Source organism: Stegostoma tigrinum, chromosome 13 (genome assembly GCF_030684315.1).
Source record: "Stegostoma tigrinum isolate sSteTig4 chromosome 13, sSteTig4.hap1, whole genome shotgun sequence".
Classification (NCBI taxonomy): Eukaryota; Metazoa; Chordata; class Chondrichthyes; order Orectolobiformes; family Stegostomatidae; genus Stegostoma; species Stegostoma tigrinum.
In genome coordinates, this window is record NC_081366.1 from 64,241,596 (window position 1) to 64,260,165 (window position 18,570).

The 18,570-nt window shown below is 41.3% G+C and overlaps 1 protein-coding gene across 1 annotated transcript in view; it reads left to right on the top strand.

Annotated features, from left to right (window-relative positions):
• The first annotated feature begins 982 nt into the window (after positions 1-982).
• LOC125458460 (kazal-type serine protease inhibitor domain-containing protein 1-like) overlaps positions 983-18,570 on the top strand; it is a 47,076-nt gene continuing 29,488 nt past the window's right edge. Inside the window, 2 exon segments of the mRNA XM_048543732.2 lie at positions 983-1,136; positions 1,139-1,444. Coding sequence (XP_048399689.2) covers positions 983-1,136; positions 1,139-1,444 — 460 coding nt within the window.

An 18,570-nucleotide genomic window follows, 5' to 3' on the forward strand; every position in this document is an offset into this window, starting at 1 on the left:
TGTGTGTGTGTGTGTGAGTGTGTGTGAGATAGACAGAGACTGAGATCGACTGTGTGTGTATGAGATCGACTGTGTGTGTGTGTGAGAGAGAGAGTGTGCGTCTGTGTGAGTGAGAGTGTGTGTGTGAGAGAGAGAGAGAGAGAGATAGGCAGTGTGTGTGTGTCTGTGAGTGACAGAGTGTGTGTGTGTGAGCGAGAGTGTGTGCGTGTTTGTGTGTATGCGTGTGTGTGTGAGACAGAAAGTGTGTGCGTGTGAGAGAGAGTGTGAGTGTCTGAGAGAGTGTGTGTGTGTGTGTGTGTGTGTGTGTGTGTGTGTGTGTGCGTGAGAGAGAGTGTGAGAGAGAGAGGAAGTGTGTGTGTGTGGGGGGGGTTTGTGTGTGAGAGAGTGTGTGTGTGAGAGAGTGTGTGTCTGTGTGTGTGTGGGTACGTGTGTGTGTGGGTGAGAGAGAGAGAGACAGAGAGACTGTGTGTGTGTGTGTGTGTGTGTCTGTGTGTGTGTGTGTGTGTGTGCGCGCGCGAGAAAGAGAGAGAGTGCAGGAGGGATGTGGCAGACAGACAGTGCTTCGTAACAGAAAGAAGTAGAAAGGGAAAACTTGCGATACATTGGACACACTCACCCACTCTCCAGTCACAGGTTCCCAGCTCCTCACAGCCACTCTCTGAGGATTAGCACCTGCATTGTGCTCCCCCCACCCCCCGCGCCTTGGGATTACAAGGGCAGATGATTTTTGAAAGAGCTGTCACTTTAGTGTCAGAATGGCCTTGAAACTTCTGTTCAAGTGATATTTTAAAGCTTCTCTCTTTTAGCAATTTGACCTGACTCTTCCAATGTATGTGAATAGGGATTGTTTATACAACATTATTTTCATCTCTATTTTTGCCTGATTCGTGTTTCAACAAACTTCTTTTTTGTAAAGATTGCAGATGTCTGGAATTTGGCTCTTTAGATTCATTGGATTTTCATTCTGAAATCCCAGATGGCCATGAATTCCATGCTGCCCACTGTAGTGATACTCCTGTTGGCCCAGATGTCGCAGGCTCTTCCTCACCTTTACCACAGGGGCTGGCTACAGCTGCTGCAAGAAGGAGATGGCTGTGGGGTGTGCCAGCGAGATCTATGACCCGAACCCCATGGCTGTGTTCTGGGACAGTGCTGGATGTGTGTGACTGCTGCCCTGAGTGTGGAAATGCTGAGGGGCAAATCTGCGATCTCGATAACACCAACTACTTCTATGGAAGGTGTGGAGAAAATCTGGAGTGTCTTCTTGACAGCTGCGGCACCTTGTTTGGAGAGATCCTCGAACCCCAGTGCACCTGCCGATCCCAGGAAAGTGTGTGTGGATCCAATGGAAAGACCTACAGCAACATCTGTAGTTTCAAGGAAGCATCTTACAGGAACGAAGAAAGCACTCTCAGTCTGGCACATTTGGGACCCTGTGAGACAGGTGACCAGTTTATAACTTCTGTCTCCGTCTTGCCTGTCCTGTTTTCGTGGAGATATTTTCAGCACTGTTTACATCTGCACTGAAAACAAAAATGCTGGGGATCGTAGGAGATCAGGCAGCATCCATGGAGCGAAAACAAGCTAATATCTAGATGACTCTTCATCAGAGGTGGGCGATATGAAGTGTGGAGGAGGCAGCATTTATGCGATAGTTGGGGGTGTGTTGGAGTGCTGTGGGAGAAGTGATTAGAATGTGAGAATGGCAGAACAGTGGTGTGCCACTGCTAGACTGGAAGGAACAGTCAGTCCCACTGCAGTGGGGGAAGGGGCGAGAGGACATGGTGACAGAGAATATAACAAGTAAAGCTAAAATAAAGGGAAGGAATGAGAGTGAGTTCACAATCTGAAGATGTTGAACTCAGTGTTGAACTCAGCTTTGAGCCCAGAAGGTTGTAAAGTGCTGAGTCTGAAGATGAGATGTTGTTCCTTCAGTTTTCCATGTAGTTTGCTGGAGCATTGTAGCATGCCAAGAACAGACAAGTGACAATGTGGGCAGGACATCTGCATCTAGTTTATGTGGAACATGCATTGATATTGACATCCTTTGTGGGATTTCACTCAATATGACTACAAAATATTTCAGCCTATCATCCTATTCCAGACATGGGAATTGATACATACAAATTAATTACAACAAAGATACATTCTAAAAGTTATTTAATCTGAATTTATCAATGAACTTCCATGAGTCATATTGTACAACTGAGTAAAATACGCATTACAGAGAGAGCATGATATAATAATCATTATGAAATCTAGAAGAGGTCATTGGGTGAAAAAGAGACCACTCCATGTTACAATTCATTGGGTGTAATTGAAGGCACTGTGTGTTACAAATCCTAGGTAAAGTGAAAAGCACTGTGTGCTGTCGATCATGGTATGTAATAGAGAGCACAGTCTATTACAGCTCATTGGTTGTAACAGAAAACAGCTTTATAAGTCACTGGATGAAATAAATGGAATGATGAAGTACAGCTTCTTGGGTATTGTAGAGAGCACTATGTATTCCAACACAGTGAGTGTAATTGTTGGTGCTGTATATTGCAGCTTTTTGGGTATAGTAGACAGACAATGTATTACTGTTTGCGCAGTGTAATAGACGGAATCTCAGTGAGTACAATAGAGAGCACTGTCTGTTCCAAATCACTATATGCAGCTGAGAGCATGGTTTATTACAGTCACTAGGTGTAGTTGAGAGTACTGGTTATTAGAGCTTACTGGCTATAAGAGAGAGCAAGAATATTACAGTTTATTGAATATAAAAGAATGCACGATGTCCTACAGCTCACTAGATAGAATTAAGGGCATTCTTTTTCATAGCTCAGCGGTGCAATATTATTATGTGTTACAGTTTACTGGATATAATAGACCATAACACCGTAGGAAATAGGAACAGCAACAGGCCATTCGGCCCCTTGAGTCTGCTCTGCCATTCAATAGAATCATGGCTGATCCAAAACTCACGTCCACTTTCCTGCCTTTTCTCCATAATCCTTTATTCGTTGACTGATCAAGAATTTGTCTATCTAAACCTTAAATATACACAAGGACTCTTCCCCCACAGTTCTCTGTAGCAAAAAGACTTCCAAAGTCTCAAACCACTGAGAGAAGAAATTCCTCCTCAACTCAGTCATAAATAGACACCCTTTTATTATGAGACTGTGCCTCTAGCCCTACACAGTCCTCTGAGGGGAAACATCCGCCCAGTATTTATCCCTTCAATCCCCTTAATCCTATATATTTCAATGAGATCATCTTTCATTCTTCTAAATTCCAATAAGCAGAGACCCAAACTGTTTAGCCTTTGCCCTTGAAACAATTCTTCCATACCAGGCATCATCCTAGTGAATCTTTTCTGAACTGCCGCCAATGAAATTATATCTTTTCATGAATAAGGGAAACCAAACCAGCCACTGGCTCTGTGGCACAATAGCTTAATGCATTTGGCGAGTAATGGGAAGGTTTGTGGTTCAAAACTGTCCAGAGATAAAAGCTGATTATATTTTGGGGGGCACAGAGGCTCAGTGGTTAGCACTGCTAACTCACAGCCCCGGAGACTCAGGTTCGAGTCCACCCTCGCATGACTGTGTGTGTGGAGTTTGTACATTCACCCCATGCCTCCATGGATTTCCTCCAGGCATTCCAGTTTCCTCCCACAGTCCAAAAATGTGCAGGTTAGGTGAATTGGTTATGCTGAATTGCCCTTAGTGTTCAGGGATGTGTAGATTAGGTGGGTTACAGGCGGATGGGTCTGGGAGATTTGGTGTGGACTTGTTGGGATGAAGGGCCTGTTTCCACACTGTCAGGATTCTATGAAAACCACTTGCAGTACTCCAAATGTGGTCTCACTAGCACCTTGTATATTTGCAATAACCTTACTCATACGCCAAACCGCTTCAAATAAGAGCCAAAATTCTCTTAGCTTTCCTGATTACCCGTTACACGTATGTTCTATCTTCCTGTGTTTCATGCACAGGTACTTCCAAGTACCATCATGTAAATAGACAGCAGTATGTATTACTACTTCATGATTGTAATAGAGACCATTGTATGTTACAGTTCACAGAATGCCAAAGGGAGCACGGTGCATTGTAGTTCACTAAGTTTAGCACTGTTTATTACAACTTACCATCTGTCATAGAGACCATACCGTATTACAACTCACTGGATGCATTAGAAGGGATTATTATATTTCACCGAGTTTAATATAGTTCATGTATATTACAACTCACTGGGAGTAATTGAACGTATTTTTTTTATTTTTGTAATTTTTTAATTTTAGACTGAAATGAGAAAAGAATTATTTTGAAATGGGGTTGCAAGAATTGTTCCAAGACTTCAAAGCAAGTCAGATTATCCTCAGTGTGAACATAGAGCATAGAACATTACAGCACAGTACAGGCCCTTCGGCCCTCGATGTTGTGCCGACCTGTCATACCGATCTGAAGCCCATCTAACCTACACTATTCCATGTACGTCCATATGCTAATCCAATGACGAGTTAAATGAGCACTGTTTGCACAGCTGCAAGTTGCTTCGTGATTATAGACAAACTTGAGCTGAAGGGCCATCAGAAATGAAGCTTAGGTGTATAGCAAGTAGCTGATTGGTTTGAGAACTAAAGACTAGTAAGACTAGCTACCAATGACAAAGACAGTTGCTTGCGAATAATCATATGGCTGGTGCTCAAGCAGGTGAACAGCTTCGGGCTTATGAGCAAGGTACAGGGAAACCCTCGGACTGAAACCATCCCAGCAGCTCTCTAGACCCAAAACATCAACTTTCCTGCTTCTATGATGCTGCTTGGCCTGCTGTGTTCATCCAGCTCTACCCCTTGTTATCTCGGATTGTCTAGCATCTGCAATTCCTATTAGCTCTCTCCTACAGTATGGAAACAAGCCCTTCTGCCCAACAAGTCCACACCGCCACTTGGAGCATCCCACCCAGACCCATCCCCTATAGCCCACACACCTGTGAACAATATGGGCAATTTAGCATGGCTGATCCACCTAGCCTACATATCTTTGGGCTGCGGGAGGAAACCGGAGCACCAGGAGGAAACCCACGCAGACACCGGGAGAATGTGCAAACTCCGCACAGACAGCTACCCGAGGCTGGAATCGAGCCCGGGTCCCTGGCTCTGTGAGGCTGCAGTGCTAACAATTGAGCCACCGTGCTGTTCTCTACAGGAAAAAAGCTTCTTTAAAATCCTAAAGAATATCAGGTTATTTTTCATTAAAAAACGAAAGAACTGTGGATGCTGTAAATCAGGAACAAAAACAAAGTTGCTGGAAAAGCTCAGCAGGTCTGGCAGCATCTATGAAGGAGAAAACAGAGTTAACATTTCTGGACCGGTGACCCTTCCTCATGTTAATGTTAACTCTGTTTTCTCCTTCACAGATGCTGTCAAATTATATTTCCTTCAGCTGTTGCTATACATTGTGAATTTTAATTCATAAGCCAGATGCCTTTAAGAGCCAGCTATCTGTGCCTTTTACAAATTAGTGAAAACGTTCAAAGAAGAATCACTGAGAAGCAATATTATAATCAGCATAAGAATCATAAGAATCATCTCAGCAACCTTGTGAACAGGAACCACTGAACTGCTTTCCCAGTCTTCCCTCAGTCGATGACCCATGTAGATTGTTTTGAGTGTGTCTATGCGTCTCTGTGTGTGTCTGTGTGTGTGTGTTTAACCGGGAGTTTATAAGGTGACTAGACTTTTAATTATTAAAGTTTATACAGGCATCCCGACAACCAGCGGGAGATAGAGGAAAAAACATATAGAAAATTTTTGAAAGATGTTAAAACAACAGGGTGATGTGGTGAGAGATAATGGGAACTGCAGATGCTGGAGATTCCAAGATAATAAAATGTGAGGCTGGATGAACACAGCAGGCCAAGCAGCATCTCAGGAGCACAAAAGCTGACGTTTCGGGCCTAGACCCTTCATCAGAGAGGGGGATGGGGGGAGGGAACTGGAATAAATAGGGAGAGAGGGGGAGGCGGACCGAAGATGGAGAGCAAAGAAGATAGGTGGAGAGGGTGATGTGGTGGGTGATTTTAACTTCCCCCCGTATTGACTGGGACTCACCATGTGCCAGGGATTTGGATGGGGCAAAATTTGTATGGGCCAATGAGGAGGGATTCTTGACACATATGTAAATAACCCAATCAGGGAGGGTATTATATTGGAGGTAGTGGGAACTGCCGATGCTGGAGAATCTGAGATATCAAGGTGTAGAGCTGGATGAACACAGAAGGCCAGAAATGAAGAAGGCTCCAGACCCGAAATGCCAGCTTTCCTGCTCCACTGCTGCTTCGCCTGCTATGTTCATACAGCTCTACACCTTGTTATCTCAGGTATTATGTTGGAAGTGGTGTTCGGAAATGAACCCGGCCAGATTAGTGAAGTTTCAGTGGAGGAGCATTTTGGGAGTAGTGACCATAATACTGTGAGTTTTAAGGTACCTGTGGATAGGGATAACAGCAGTTCTTGAGTGAACGTGCTAAACTGGCAGAAGGTGAACTACAACAATATTAGACAAGAGCCAGAGAATTTTGATCGGAGGCGGCTGTTTGAGGGTAAATCTGCATCAGACATGTGGGAGTATTTCAAACAGCAATTGATAGGAGTTCAGGAGCAGCATGTTCCTGCAAGAATGAAGGATAGGTATTGAAAGTTATGTGACCCTTGGATGACCAGGGATGTTATGACCTTGGTCAAAAAGAAAAGGGAAGCATATATAATGTCTAGGAGGATTTGAACTGATGAAGCCCTTGAAATATATAAAGAAAGTAAGAAAGAATTTAAACATGGAATTAGAAGGACTAAAAGAAGTCATTAGCAGGATTAAGGAGAATCCCAAGGCTTTTGGCATTTGTATAAAAAGCAAGGAGGTAGCCAGGAAAAGGGTTGGCCAACTCAAAGTAAAAAGAAATATACGAATGGAGCCAGAAGAGATACATTAGGTCCAAAACGAATACTTCATGTTGGTATTCACTAAAGAGGAGGAACTGGTGGAGGATGACTCGGAGAAGGAAGTGTTGAGTTTCTAAGCCAAGTTGCTATTAAAAAAAATGTGTTATGCATCCTAAAAAGTATTAAGGTAGATAAGTTCCTGGGTCCTGTTGGGATCCATCCCAGAACATTGAAGGAGGTAAGAGAACAAATTGCTGGAACATTGGCAGACATCTTTGTTTCCTCTTTGGCCACAGGCAAGGTTCCAGAGGACTGGAGAATAGCCAAGGTTGTCCCACTGTTTAAGAAGGGTAGGAGGAAGAGTCCTGGAAATTACAGGCCTGTGAGTTTCATGTCAGCTGCAGGGAAATGATTGGAAAAGATTCTCGGAGACAAGATCTAGAAGTATTTAGAAGCAAATGGACTTGTTAGCAATAGGCAGCATGGTTTTATGCTGAGGAGGTTGTGCATCACTAACTTGATCAAGTTATCTGAGGAGATGGCAACAATTATTGATGAGGGAAAAATTGTTGAAATTGTCTACATGGACTTCAGTAAAGCCTTTCACAAGGTCCCTCATAGCAGACTGGTACAAAACGTAAAGCCACAGATATCAGGGGTGAGCTGGCAAGATGGAACCTGAACTGGCTTAGTCATAGACCACAGAGGGTAGCGATGGAATGATGCTTTTTGGAATGGAGGGCTGTGATGAATGATATTCCTTAGAGATCAGTTGGTGGGACCTCTGTAGTTCATGATCTACGTAAGTGATTTGGAGGAAAACATAGCTAGTGTAATTAATAAGTTTGTGGACAATACCAAGATTGGGAGAATTGCAAATAGTTAGGAGAATTGTCAGATTTTGCAGCAGGATATAGATCAGTTAGAGGTAAGTTGGAAAAATGGCAGGTGGAGTTTAATCCGAATAAATGTGAGGTGATGCATTTTGGAAGATTAGGGTACAGGTGAAAATTATACAGTGATGGCAGAACCCTTAGTAGTATTGATATGCAGAGAGACCTGGATGTGCAGGTCAATGGATCACTGAAGGCGACAGCACAGACAGGCTGGTAGAAAGGCCTATGGCATGCATACCTTCATTGGAAGGGGTATAGAATATAAGAAGAGACAAATTATACTGAAGCTTTATAGAACATAGCATTCTGGTTACCACACTACCAGAAAGGATATAGATGCTTTGGAGGCCATGCAGAAAAGGTTTACCAAGATGTTGCTGGGATTTTAGCAATGAAAAAAGGTTGGATAGACTCAGTTTGTTTTCATTGGAACACAGGAGGTTGAGGGGTGATCAGATAGAACTTTATAAGATTGTCAATGGCAAGGATGGCTTTTTCCCAGCATGGAGGGGTCATTTACTAGGGGATACAGGTTCAAGAGATATACGAGGCAAGCTTTTCTTACAGAGGGTGGTGAGTGCCTAAAATGCATCGCCAGAGGTGGTGAAAACAGACTCAATAGCAGCATTCAAGAAGCACCTGGATGAATACATGAATAGGAAGGGAATAGAGGGATATGGACGCTGTAAGTGAATACAGTTTAGTATGGGAGGGCAAAATGTGTTGGCACAGGCTTCAAGGGCTGAAAGGCCTGTTCCTGCACCGTATTGTTCTTTGTTGTTCTCTGGTTACATGCAGACAGTTAATAATTGTATACCTGTAGTCAGAGTCTAATTCTTGTAATAAACTGGAATATTTTGTTAAGTACAGAAACCTGATTCAGGTTTTCTGTCAACCTGGGTCTGAAAGGCGAGCAAAGGGGGGGCAAATTATTGTGTTTTTGTTACATTCAAGGAGGACTAGAAGGCCCAAGTGTTTAAACAACAGCAGGAGCTTTATTAAAGATGATCTTCACTTTGGAGGCAGGAAAATTAGTCTGAGCTGTTTTCCTCCAAAATGGCTGATGATGCCATAATCACATAACATTATTGGACTTCAACATAATCACATAAATAATCAACAGTTTTAAAATCTTTAACATTTTTGAGACTCCAGGAATTGTGGGGCTTGATTTCTAGCATGTTATTCCAGTTGAGCTTTTAACAAAGTTTTGAGATTCTTGTCTGAGATACATTGACCTGAAATAGAGGCAAAGAGGATTTAGACACAGTAGTGGTAAATAATACAAGTGAAGCAAAACACCAAGTTCTGTATTGCATTTAAAATGTGGCACTGAAGATGGCAAAGTGTTTCCTGGAGATGGCAGAGTTGGACCTGGCAATCTTAAGGGAACATTCAAATACCAAACTGATTGACAAGGCAAATAACCACAGGTACCTTTGCCTGGCATAGTTAAGAAGGAAGAAACAGTTGAGGTATGAGGATGTTACTTGAGCTTAGAGGAAATATAAGACAGCCTTGGTTCTGTGGGTAGTGAAGCATTAAAACTAGGTGTTAGTCAGTTCAGTTAACGCAGCTTGGGCATGAGGAGTCAATACAGAAAGTATAGAGGGCAGGGAAAGGACAATGAAAGAGCACAAATGATAAAGGAAGAGCAGAGAAAGATAATGCATGGGAAATGGAATCAAAAAGAATTGAAAGGAGAAAACTAGAAGTAAATGTGCAAGAGAGAGAAAGAAAGGGAACTTGCTTAAAATAATGTGGTTGAAGCAGGAGACGTCAAATGCAGATGCAGGCTCTAGTGGAGATCCAACTCATAATTTGAAGTCCTGCAAGGAAATCTTTAAAAGAATGTGGAAGCATACTTAATGTCATTTGAGAAAATTGCTAGATAATTTGAATAGGCAAAAGAGGACTGGAAATTGGTCATGTAGAGTAAGTGGGCAGGTAAAGCACAGGAAATTTATGTTTCATTATCAGAGGAGGTTTCTTGGGATTATGATGTTGTAAAGAAAACTGTATTGATTGTATGCACAAGATAGTAAATGGACCATATAGGCAAAGGATCTAGAATTTGAGGAAATGGCCTAGGCAACCTATATTGAATTCAAAAAGGCTGAAGGGACAAATGTATATAGCCTTTTTTTTCCCCAGGGATGGGGAATTGAAAACTAGAGGGCATAGGTTTAAGGTGAGAGGGAAAGATTTAAGAAGGACCTGAGGAGCAACTTCTTCACGCAGAGAGTGGTGTGTACATGGAATGGACTACCAGAGAAAGTGGCTGAGGCAGGTACGATAGCAACATTTAAAAAACATTTGGATAGGTACATGGATGGGAAGGATTTAGAGGGATATGGACCAAACGCGGGCAGTTAGAACTAGCTGAGTGGGCACCATGGTCATCATGGACCAGTTTGGGCCAAAGGGCCTTGTTTCGTTGTTGTATTACTCTATGGCTGTATGAATCTAAACAAAGTAATTTTGACAGGTGGATATCAACATTGGCAGCTGAAACTTTGCATGAAGCTCGTTGCGACGTTGGTCTCTTAGACAAACTTAGAAACTCACTACTGTCTAATATAAGAACACCTGTTGTGGACCAATGAGTTGCAACTGGCATCAGGCAGCAATAATGGCTGATGACTATGAGCTGATTCATTAAACCAGATCTTTTTCCATCACCCTCATAAATTCAAAGGGATAAAAAAATGTGGAAATGAAAGCAAGGCAAAGTTAAGAAATGGATGGCTGGGAGTCCCCCAAGGTCAGGAAGGAAAGCATTGATGGTACAAGTGAAAATTGGAAACCAACATGTCTCTTTTGTTACTAAGTGGGACTCATTTAGTCAGAATGCTAGAAGCTGAGAGGGAAACCCACGGAACTGATTGCAGTTTGTAAGAATGAGTCTGAAAAGGAAGCTTATGCAGAACAGGTCATGGAATAGTTTATACACTTAATTACAACTAAGAGTTGGATGCTCGTTTGAGTTTGGAGAAGCATGTTGAGTAAATGTGAGGAATGAAGGTTTTTCAGCAAAGGAAGAATCCAAGTCCATGCAATATTCAGAGATATAGGGGCTACTCAAGTTCTCTAGCTGGAGAAAGGTTTAGTTTTCCCTCCAGCAAGTTCAATGAAAGCCAAGGTGTTGGTTAACAGAAGAGGTGGAGAGTATATTCTGGATTCCATCGTACAGTTGGAATGTGATTTATTGTCTGGACTCATGCAAGTTTGGGTAGTCAAGAAATTACCGGGGGACGGAGTCGATTTACGAAAAGTCAAGTTGAGGTTAAAGAGATGAAAAATATGCGGGATCTCATTTTGGGTATTTTTCAATCACATTTGGTTCAGCAGATTACAACACAGAAGTCACAATAATATCACAAGCAGATGTTGATGTAGCTAAAACTCTATTTAAGAATCTTGATAATTCAAAAGAGGTGTTTGGCATGTCATCATGATTTGAGGCTTAGGAAGCAATCCAGAGTTTGTAAGTCAGCACGTTGAGTTCACACTGAGGTTCAAGTGATTCCTGAGTGTTACTGTATTACACAGGGGTTCTGATGAGGAAGTGAAGATATCCTCACAGTCTTATTGTCAAACAATGGATAATTATTTTCAAACAGTGGGACCACCCAGATATCTGGAAAAATCTGGAATTGACAGTCTAATAATGACTATGAATCCATTGCCAATTGTTGGAAAAAAAACATCTAGTTCATTAATATCCTTTAGGGCAAGAAACTGCCATCCTTATCTGGTAGGGCCTACATGTGTCTCTAGACCCACAACAATGTGGTTGACTCTTAACTGCCCTCTGAGCAATTAGGGATGGGCAATAAATGATTTTCTGGTCAGTGATGCCCTCATCCCATGAATGAATGAAAACAAAATTGTAAGTTAATTTTGTTAGTAGCACATAAAATTCCCAAGGCACGGCAGACAGGAATACAGAAACAAAGGCATAAATAAATAAATAATTTACAAGACCAGCACTTTGTAAAGACATAGTGCAGTTCCGTAAAATGTGTCACACATCATGTGGTAGGAAAACCTCAACATATAATCACACCAGCACCTTTGAGTCCATATCCATTTTTGAAGAACCATTTAGTTGAGCAATGTTCGATTATGTTGGGCCGTTACGAAAAATAAAAGCAGAATATCAGTATATCATTACAATTACAATTAGATGATAAACTGATTCCCAGAAGCTATTTCTTTAACAATAATTATGCTTAGGGTCATAAGGGAAAGGTTAAAGCAGATTTTTTTACTTATTTTGGCCTACCTATTTAAATACCATCTGATCAGAGTTCATACTGTATGTATAAAGTTTTCCAGGAAATCATTGGCAGTTTGGGAATAAAACAATTGAGGTAAATTACATAATGTCCACAAACATAGGGAGCTTTGAAGAGTTACCATCAAAGTCTCAAAACCATGATTCAGGTATACTGTCATGAATACTAACAGGATTGGGATAAAGGATTAGACTTCTTATTTGCTACTGGAGATTTCTCAGATGAATGTATTGTGTTTAGCCCCATTTGAATTGGTTTATGGTCAAGAGATTAAAGAGATTAAAATCAATAAAATTGATTCAGGACAAGTTCTTGAAGCAGCAAGATGCTTCCTTAGAGTTGGATAACATATTTGTGTTTCTCAAAAGACTCACAGAACTATGTAGGGTAGAAGCATGTAGGTCATTTAAATAAACATTCAGCTACAGGTGTTTCAAGTGAAAGTATTGGTATGGTTGCTCTTACCAGGTGAACCTCTGAATATGAAATTTGGTTGTCCATGTGAATTAGTGAGAAGGCTTAAAAAAGTAATTCAAGAATAGAAATAGCTGGAGAAACTCAGCAGGTCTGGCAGCACCTGTGGAGAGAAAGGAGAGTCTTTGTTTCTGGCTCAATGACTTTTTTTCAGAATTGATTATAGTTGGGAAAAGCTGAAGACAGGGATGGGAGAGGGGAAGGAATAAACGATCAGTAGGGATGGAGCCCAGAGAGACAGGAAACAACCGTTGGGCAGACAAAGGAATGGATCATGGTGAGGCAGGGAGAAAGAGAAGCTGCTAATGGGGACTCTTAGTGATTGACATCACAGTTGGCTGTGATGAAAGCAGCCCACGCTTTGATAAGATGTGGTGTGTGAGAGTGAGTAAAGGACACAGAAGAAGATGCTCAGGCCCTAAAATTATTGAATTCCGTATTGAATCCTGAAGACTGCAGGGTCTGTAAGCGGAAGATGCAATGCTGTTCTTCCAGCTTGTGCTGAGCTTCACTGGAGCACTGGAGCACTGTAGCAGGCCCAAGACAGATGTTGGCAAGGAAACGTGGTGGTGTCTTGAAGTGACAGGCAACTGGTAGGTCAGGGTCTTTTGGCTGCCTAATTGCTGTGCTCTCTGTCTGGACTTCTTCTCCACTTATAGTTTATTCCTTCTCCTTTATCCCTTCCCCCTCACCCTCACCAGTTTCCCCCAGTCTTCAGCATATATACCAACCTTTTCGTACCTGTAATCCGTTCTGGACAAGGGTCACTGGACCTAAAGCAGTGACTCTGCTTTCTTTCCAAAGATGCTGCCAGATCTGCTGAGTTTCTCCAGCAATTTCCAGCCTTGTTTCAGATTTCCTGCATCTTAAATTCTTTGTTTTATGCTTTATAAAGTGACTTATCTCATAAATACACCTGATCATAAGAAGAAGAATCCAATGTGTAAGGTGGTAAATGGTGTTGAAAATTAAAGGATAATGAGAGTGAGATCAAGTAAGAGGTGGACAGTTCTGAAAAACTAGATTTTTGTAGAGGTTATAGAAAGGTGACTGCAGTAATGAAGTTGTATTCGTACTCAGTTCCACAATTAGAAGATTGTATTGATAAAGTTGGCAGTGCCTCATGCCTTTCTAAGTTTGATCTATTTAAGGGCATGAGTACAAACTGTTAATACCAAGGGCTAAAGAAGCATCATTTTTTGTTACACCAACAGTTTGTATCAATGTTGAGTGATGCCATGAGGGTATAGAACACCCCAGCTACATGCCAGAAATTTATGAATCAAGCTGCAGCTAAGTTTTACTTAGACAATGTTGCGGCATATAGTAACATGTGGGGAGAGCATGTGAGACAAGCTAAAGACCAGTTTAAGCAATTACATTTGGCTGGTTTAATGAAAAATTTAGCCAAAAGTTAATTTGGAAAAGCAAAATTAACTTGCCTAGAAGATCTTGTTGACAAAGACCGAGTGTTACCAAAGACAGCAAAAGTACAGGCTCAGATAGAACTTAAAACTAAAACTAAAAACTTAAAACTAAATGACAAATTGTGAGTTTTAGGAATGTTTGGATTTTACTGGAAATTTTTGCATAATTTCAGTACAAACAAGCAAATGTGTCATGGTCACCAGAAAGTCAGGGAGCCTTTGAAGAGCTGAAGCTAATCTTAACAAATGATCCATTGTTAGCTACCCTGAGTTTTCTACAGATCATAGAATCCCTACAGTGTGGAAGCAGGCCATTTAGCCCAGACCAACCCTCTGAAGACCACCCCACCCAGATCTATCCCTGTAACCCTCCATTTCCCATAGCTGATCCACTTAGCCTGCACACGATGTGACTAATTTAGCATGGCCAATCCACCATACCTGCACATCTTTGGACTGTGGGAAGAAACTCACACAGACAAAGGGAGAATATGCAAACTCCACACACAGTTACTCGAGGCTGGAATTGAACCCTGGTACCCAGTGCTGTTAGGCAGTAGTGCTAATCACAGCCAGCGTGCTGTGTTCTAGATTTTTCAAAATGGCACTGGAAGCCCATGACTTAAGGTTATGTCTTGTCAGAGGATGGGGAGTCAGGAAGCCAATTGGACACTTCTGTGAGAAACTAAACCAGTATCAGAAGAATATTGTGGAAAAAGAGACTTTGGAATTGTTATTGGTTCTTCAACTTTTTGAAGTCTATGTCTGACACAGAAATAAGGAACATAAATTTACACTGTTCATAATCCACTGCCTACATTAAAAAAGTTAAAATTCTTAAGATGGCATCTTTTGTTGTAACCATTTACTGTAAAGATAATTCAAATACTGGAAAAGATAATCTAACAGGTGCAATGTCCCAAGTATAAAATTTTGGAAAAAGTTGAAGTTTTAAGTGATGCAAAGATTGTGTAATGAGGGAGAATGAATGGATCTAAGTCTTGTTGTCATATTGTTAGTGTATCACATATTTTGTTACAAAACACATCTTTTGAATAACAAACAACAAAAACAGAAATTGCTAGGAAATCTCAGCAGGTCTAGCAGTATCTGTGGAGAGAAATCAGAGTTAACATTTCAGGTCCAATTATTATTCTTCAGAACTCTCCTTTTTTGAATTGGCATTTGATCTTTGTAAGAGGCATGTAAAGGCCATGTCTTTAGTGTTCTTTTTTAACTGTGGCCTGCAATGAAAAGAGACTTTTGAAACCAGGACTGCAATAATTACTGCATAGTTTGAAAGCAAGTAACTTGACACCTGATACTTGTGAGCATACCTACAGTACAGGGACTGCAATGGTTCAAGAAGGCAACTCACCACCATCTTCTCAAGAGCAGATAGGGATGGCAATAAATTCTGGACCAGCTAGTGATACCCACATTCCATTAGTGAATTTAAAAGCAAACCTCATTGTGAACAATATTTACACTGCTGTGTGATATAGCAGTTGTTGCAGATGAATTGCTGTCAAAGAGTCGATACAAATGCAAATTTGATTGACAGCAAGTAACTGATTCGTAACTTGCCCATAAATCAACGACAAAGTTCTCCCACCTCTCAAAAATTACATGGTTGGTTCATGGATAACTGAACAGCTTGGGTCTGTGAACAAGATACAGGGAAGCCTTCACATTATTAACAGCTTAAGAGCTCTCTCTCTGTGTTTTCTATAGTAAGCTACTTTAAACCTGAAGAAAAAAGTTCTTTTCTTCAGTTGATGCTGCAAACATTGACTTATAATTAATAATCCAGAGACCTTTTATAACTGAACTCCACCTGAACTGAGCTGGGACCAATGATCTTGTGAAAAGGATAAAGAGGATGGTCAACAGGACTTTAAAGTAGAAAGTTGGGGGGAGGGGGAGGGGTGGTGGAAGGAAAGAGTAAAACCCCAAGAATTATAATGGCCAATGGGAAACAAAATAACAGGTTGACATCTGTGGGGGTGGTTTCAACTGCATGGAAAAGTTTGAAAAAATGAAAAACAAGGAAAACTCAGGAGTATTTATTAAAGTCTCCAGAACACAAAATACGTCAGTGTGTTTGGAAAGTGTTAGGAATCAAACTTCAAGCAGATTTTCATCCTTTTATCCAGTGAGAAGAGGGACAGTAAATACAGGATTGAAGGTTTTATATCTGAATGCACGTAGGATATGAAATAAGAAAAATGAGCTTGCGGCACAGATCAAAATTTGCAGGTACAATGTGGTGGGCAAGGGAAACAGGACTGGGAGCTAAATATCTAAGGATATGCATCCTATCGAAAAGACAGGCATGTGACAGAGGGGATGGGGTTGCCTTATTAGTAAGAAATGAAAATAAACCAATAACAAGAAACGATGTAGGGTCAGATGATGTAGAATCTGTAGAGTTGAGGAAACACAAAGATAAAAAAATCATAATGGGATTTATGTACAGGCCTCCAGACACTGGTCAGGATGTGGGATACAAGATATGCCAGGGGATAGAAAAGGCATGTAAGCAAGGTAAGGTTATAGTAATTATGGGGGATTTCAAAATGCAGGTGGACTGGGAAAATCTGGTTGGGAGAGGATGGCAAAAAAGGAAATTTGTGGAATGTCTATGAAATGGCTTTTTGGAGTAACTGGAGTTACTGAACTGCAGTTCTGGATTTAGTGATGTGCAAAAAGGAGCTTAAGGTAAAGGAACATTCAGGAGTTAGTGACCATAACATGATAGAATTTACTCTGCAATTTGAAAGGGAGAAGGTGGAATCAGTTGTAACGGTATTACTGTTGAATAAAGGCAACTACAGAGGGAGGAGCTGATCAGAATTGACTGCGAGAGGTGCCTAGCAAAAAAAAACAGTGGAACAGAAATGGCAGGAATTTCTGGGAGTAATTCAGGACACACAGCAAAAATTGATCCCAAGGCAAAAAAAGCAGACTAAAGGGAGGATGAGGCAACCATGGCTGACAAGGGAAGTCAGGGATAGCATAAAAGCAAAAGAGGAAGTATAAAACATGGTGAAGTGGAATGGGAAGCAAGAGGATTGGGAAGCTGACAAAGACCATTAAAGGACAACGAGAAAAGAAATAAGGAGTGAGAAGACTAAATATGAGTGTAAGCTAACCAAGAAGATTGCAAGAGTTTCTTTAAATATACAAAGGATAAAAGAGAGGCAGAAGTGGACAATGGCCCACTGGAAAATGTTGCTGGAGAAGTAGTAATGGCAGAGGAGCTGAACATATACTTTGTCTCAAGTCTTCACAGTGGAAGACACGAGTAACACCCCAAAAGTTCATGAGGTTCTAGGGTGGGAGGATGCAGATGTGAGAATGCTGGTCATCATCAAGGAGAGGATGCTAGAAAAACTGAATGATCTGAAGGTAGATGAATCACCGAAACCAATTGGACTACACCCCTGAGTTCTGAAGGAGTTAGCTGAAGAGATAGTGGAGGTGTTAATGGTGATCTTCCAAGACTCACTAGAGTCAGGGAGGGTCCTAGAGGACTGGAAAATCACTGATATAACCCCTACCCCATTTAAAAGGGAGTGAAGCAAAAGATGTGAAATTACAGGCCAATTAACCTGAGCTTGGTGATCAGTAAGATTTTGGAGTCTATTCTGAAGGATGAGATTTTTGAATACTTGTAAGTAAAATAGGGTAAACTCAGCATGGTTTCGTCAAGGGGAGATCGTGCCTGATAAATCTGTTAGAATTCTTTGAGGGTGTAATGAGCAGGTTAGGCCAAGGGGAGTCAATGGATGTTATCTACTTGGACTTCCAGAAGGCCTTTGAAAAAGTGCTGTACAGGAGACTGCTGAATAAGATAAGGGCCCATGGTATTAGAGGCATGATACGAGGATGGTTAGAAGATTGGCTATCTGACAGAAAGCAGAAAGTGGAGATAAAAGGATCCTTCTCAGGATGGCAGCCAGTGACTAGCTGTTCCACAAAGGTCAGTGTTAGGAACACAACTTTTCACTTTATACATTAATGATCGCGATGCAGAAACTGAAAGCGTTCTGGTTACGTTTTCAAAAGATACAAGGATTAACGGATACAAAGGTAGTATTGAGGAGGTGGTAGGCATTAAGGATTTAGACAGATTAGGGCAGTGGGCAAAAATGTGACAGATGGAAAGTAACGTAGGAAAGTGTGAGGTCATGCACTCGGTAGGAAGAATAGAGGCACAGACTATTTTCTAAATGGGGAGAAAAATTAGAAATCTGAAGTGCACGACTTGAGTCCTAGTCCAGAATTTTCTAAAGATAAACTTGAAAGTTGAGACAGTGGTTGGGTAGGCAAATACAATGTTGGCATTTATTTCAAGAAGGCTAGAATATAAAGGCAGGGATGTACTTCTGAGGCTTTACAAGACACCGGTCAGACTGCATTTCGGGTATAGTGAGCAATTTTGGGCCCCATATCTCAGGAAGGAAGTACTGGCCTTGGAGCTGTTCCAGAGGAAGTTCATGAGAATGATCCCAGGCATGAAAGGCTTAACATAGAAAGAACAT